At 38.5% G+C, this 3,906-nt stretch overlaps 1 protein-coding gene across 1 annotated transcript; it reads right to left on the minus strand.

Moving 5' to 3' along the window:
- Positions 1-551: 551 nt before the first annotated feature.
- LOC104242059 (berberine bridge enzyme-like 21) lies at positions 552-2,708 on the minus strand. The gene has a single exon (XM_009797036.2). It carries the CDS (start codon positions 2,684-2,686, stop codon positions 968-970), a length of 1,719 nt encoding a protein of 572 aa, XP_009795338.1. The 5' UTR covers positions 2,687-2,708; the 3' UTR covers positions 552-967.
- Between the last annotated feature and the right edge of the window lie 1,198 nt (positions 2,709-3,906).

Consider the following 3,906-nt stretch of genomic DNA (forward strand, 5'->3'; position numbering starts at 1 on the left):
TTGTTGAGCACGTTAAGCAAGAAAAGCAAAGAAGAATATTCTATTGCAGTGAATAATGTGAGATGATCCTTACAAAATGATTGGGGTCCCCTTTATATAAGAGGAGAAAACCCCAATATAGTACATTCCTAATTGTAGTAAGGAATTCTATTGGTATAGGTGTACAGTAGCCTAGTACGGACCTGTACCATTTCGTACAAATCTTATCCTTTAATTTATTCCCTGACCCACGTGTCCTTGAGAAATTCCCGCTCTTTCTCGATTGCCCTCGAGAATGTACTGCCCTCGATATAGGTCAAGCCTGGTCTTCGATCTGCTTCCTCGAGGTGCGTGTTCCCCAACCGGGTCTGACCTTTACCTCGAGTCGCCCGGATTCGGACTCATAGCCCAATTCAAGGCTTCGAAATCGGACTTCTTGATTTTGATTGTATACACATCATATATATTATCATCATAAAGTACACTATTAACTCTTTGATGATAATTGCATATTTGATCATCTCCGTTCTTATTTTCTACATGCATGCTAAGGATAAGTTACTAAGATACGGTGGTATATTAGCTCATAAGCAAGTTAAAATTTAAGGCCATTTGTAGTATTTAAGCCAAACCGAAACACAAGACAAACCTTCAGAAACACCATTTTACAAGGTTAAAATCGAAAATAAAAGTAAGAATCGGTGAAAGAGAAAATGGGAGAAGTAGGTTGCAAAGGTTTAATTAACACATGCAACAAAGTGTAATTTGAAGCTTAACTCTACGTTTGAGGTGTTAGACTAAAACACTTTCTCCAGTTGGGAGAACCAGGAGAATTCTTTTCTTTTTTTTTCTTTTTTGGTTTTACAAACCAAGCAAAATTTTTCAAATTTGTCCTGAACTTTCATTTTACTTTTGCCTTTCCTCAGAAATTAGTATTGATTCGTTCAAGAAAAAAACAGTAACTTAGACTAGCAATCTATAAAAAAAGCTATAATATGATGCTCATCCAGATCAAGCATTCACCTAGAACTAAAGCCAGAGATTGACTCAAACATCTTCCTCTGTCTTCTTTCCCGTAGGCACCAATGTCCTGAATTTGAGTAGGAATACTCTGTTCATTTCTGAAGAAATTCGAAGGATCGACCTTGGATTTCACTTTCACCAGCCTATCAAAATTGTTCTTGAAATATTTGGTCCCATATACCCTTCCTTCTTCTAAGCTGTGCGGTCCTTGATCATTTGTACCAATATCAAGATCCCTGTAATTCAAATAGGCTTGTCTTGGGTTCTTTGAAACAAATGGGGTCATAAAACTGTATAAATCTCTTATCTGTGAAAGATGCTCTTTTTCTGCAGCTGTTCCTTCTTCTTTCCAATTCACTGAGTACTGAATCTTGAATAGAATCCCTGCTCTGTGTGGAAATGGCGTTTCGTCTTCGCGAATTTCAGCCATTCTCCCTCCATAAGGATTGAAAACTATTCCTGCTTTGCCCAAAGAAATCATCTTTTGGAAAATTGATTCCAACCCATCTCTGGGAATTGGTTCTTGCACGTAATCCGATTTTCTTTTCAAGAGATTCGATAGATCCCCTGTTCTGTTTAACAAGACGATTGGTTTTGTTGTGTTGTCGAAACTTGCCCATCGCAGCACTGAATCAATCCAGCTCATTTCATAACAATCTTGTTTTTGTAATCGCAAAGCAGGGAATTCCTTGCTTACAAGTGTCATTAATCTACTAGAATCACCAAGGAATAACCCCAAGAACGCTGCACGTATCGTCTTCTTTTGTTGAGTGTTCTTCTTCTCCTTCACTTTCTCTTTTCTTTTTACAGTGATTGGTTGCAAAAGTAGTCTTATGAAAAGATCACTGTCAATTTTGTGAGCAACATTTTGCCACTGGAAAACTGCATCAGTAGCATTTTGGTCTAAAAACCTTTCAACTCTGAAGTAAGTCACAGTTTGTGGGACTTGAACGAGTTGAATTTGAAAGGCTAAAATGACACCAAAACTAGGACCCCCACCTCCTTTAATTGCCCAAAAAAGATCTTCACCCATAGCTTTCCTGTCCCAAATTCTACCATTTACATCCACTAGTCGAGCATCCAATACATTATCTACACTTAGACCAAATTTCCTCAGCATATTCCCATAACCACCACCACTAAGATGCCCACCAACACCAACAGTAGGACAAACACCCGCAGGAAAACCAAGAACGTTACTTTTTGTCCAAATGTTATAGTAAAGTTCCCCTAATGTAGCACCAGCTTGAACCCAAGCAGTATTACCATTAACATTTATGGAAATTGACCTGAGATTGAACATATCAAGCATTATAAAAGGGACATTAGAGATGTACGAAATTCCCTCATAATCATGTCCCCCGCTACGGATTTTTAACTGTAAATTTGTCTCTTTGGTACAAAGAACAGCGCTGGAAACATGGGATTCTTCTGTAGGGGTGACGATGATAACCGGTTTGGAAGTTGTGGAGGAATTAAAAAACCGTCGGTTTCGGATATAGGCTTGTAAAATGGGGTTAAAAGAGGGATTATTTGGGGAGTAGACGATTTTGGAGATTTCTTGTTGGGGAACTGATTTGGCTGTTAGGCAATTGACAAACGAGTCATAGATTGAGTCTGAGTTTCCATGAGAGAAGGAATTCCAGAAGATAAGAACAAGAAAAGGAAGAAGACAACTAGACATATTTAGGGGAAAAGGGCGTTGTTTCGGCGGGTTTGTATAATGATATCTATATTTATTTATATTTTGTAACGACCTAACCGGTTGTTTTATTTTGTAGGCCCTCGTTTTTCTAATTAAGACTCTCCATATGTGTTTTTACTGTTTTACACTTGCGGGACGATTGGTTTGGGTTTAAAATGGTTGGGGTTGAAATCGGAACACTTAGTTACTTATTAGAGTAGTACACTACGGGCAAGCTATGTGTATCTTTTGTGGCACATGAATGTCGTTTCTGAAAGTGAGTGAATTCTTTCTATTTGAAGTTCCTTATCGTTCTTAAAGTTTATTGTGTGTGGAACTACTCTCTTTTGTTGTGTGAGGGCACTTGATTCATGAAGGAAAGGTAATGTCGTTGACCTCTATGTTATGGTAAGTGAGTAAGTTGTGAATGATGTGTGGTACTTGTGAGTCAAATCTTGAGGCAGGGATGTTGTACTATTGTGCTTGGTCTATTTTAAATATTCTTGGTGTGATGAGTCTTGAGTGTTGTTTAATAAGGTTGTGTCTATATAAACTGTGATTCGATTGCTCGAGGAAGAGCAATGGTTTAAGTGTAGGGTATTGATGGTAGGCCATAATCTCATGTTTTAATCGATTATTACATTCCAATTTACTGCACTTTAGTTGAGTTTGAACTTAATCGCTAGTGTTTTGCACTAAATGTGTGTTTTATGCCTTATAGGAGTGATTTCGAGCTATGTAGATGTTATGAAATGAATTCAAGTGATTTCAAGCTTTGAAGTCTGAGTAAAAGCCCAAGGAATTAAGCAGGGATCGTGTTCGGGGATCAACGGATGATAGTTAAGAACGAACGAAGAATCGAGCAGGCATATTGTGTAGTGTCAGTAAAATACACAGAAATTTTCACTCAGAACTCCGTTTGGACTCCATAATATATTGTTGGAAAGCTAATTCAAAGAGCTACAACTTTCATGTTTTAATTGTTTTCCAAATTCTCAACAGAACATGGTGAAAAATGCGCGGCAAGGGCGTGGCTGCTCACTGACCGCGCATATGGGGCAGAATAGTGTGAAAAATGCGCGGCCAAGTGTGCGGGCACTCTTTCAGGTGCGTGGCCGCGCACGTCCTACACGGGAAAAGTGTCCTTTTTCGCATAGGATAAAGTGTATGTGTTTGAGCCCAACCCTACTTGGCATATATACATGAAAAAATATTATTTT

The sequence above is a fragment of the Nicotiana sylvestris genome, chromosome 2, assembly GCF_000393655.2.
Source record: "Nicotiana sylvestris chromosome 2, ASM39365v2, whole genome shotgun sequence".
Classification (NCBI taxonomy): domain Eukaryota; kingdom Viridiplantae; phylum Streptophyta; class Magnoliopsida; order Solanales; family Solanaceae; genus Nicotiana; species Nicotiana sylvestris.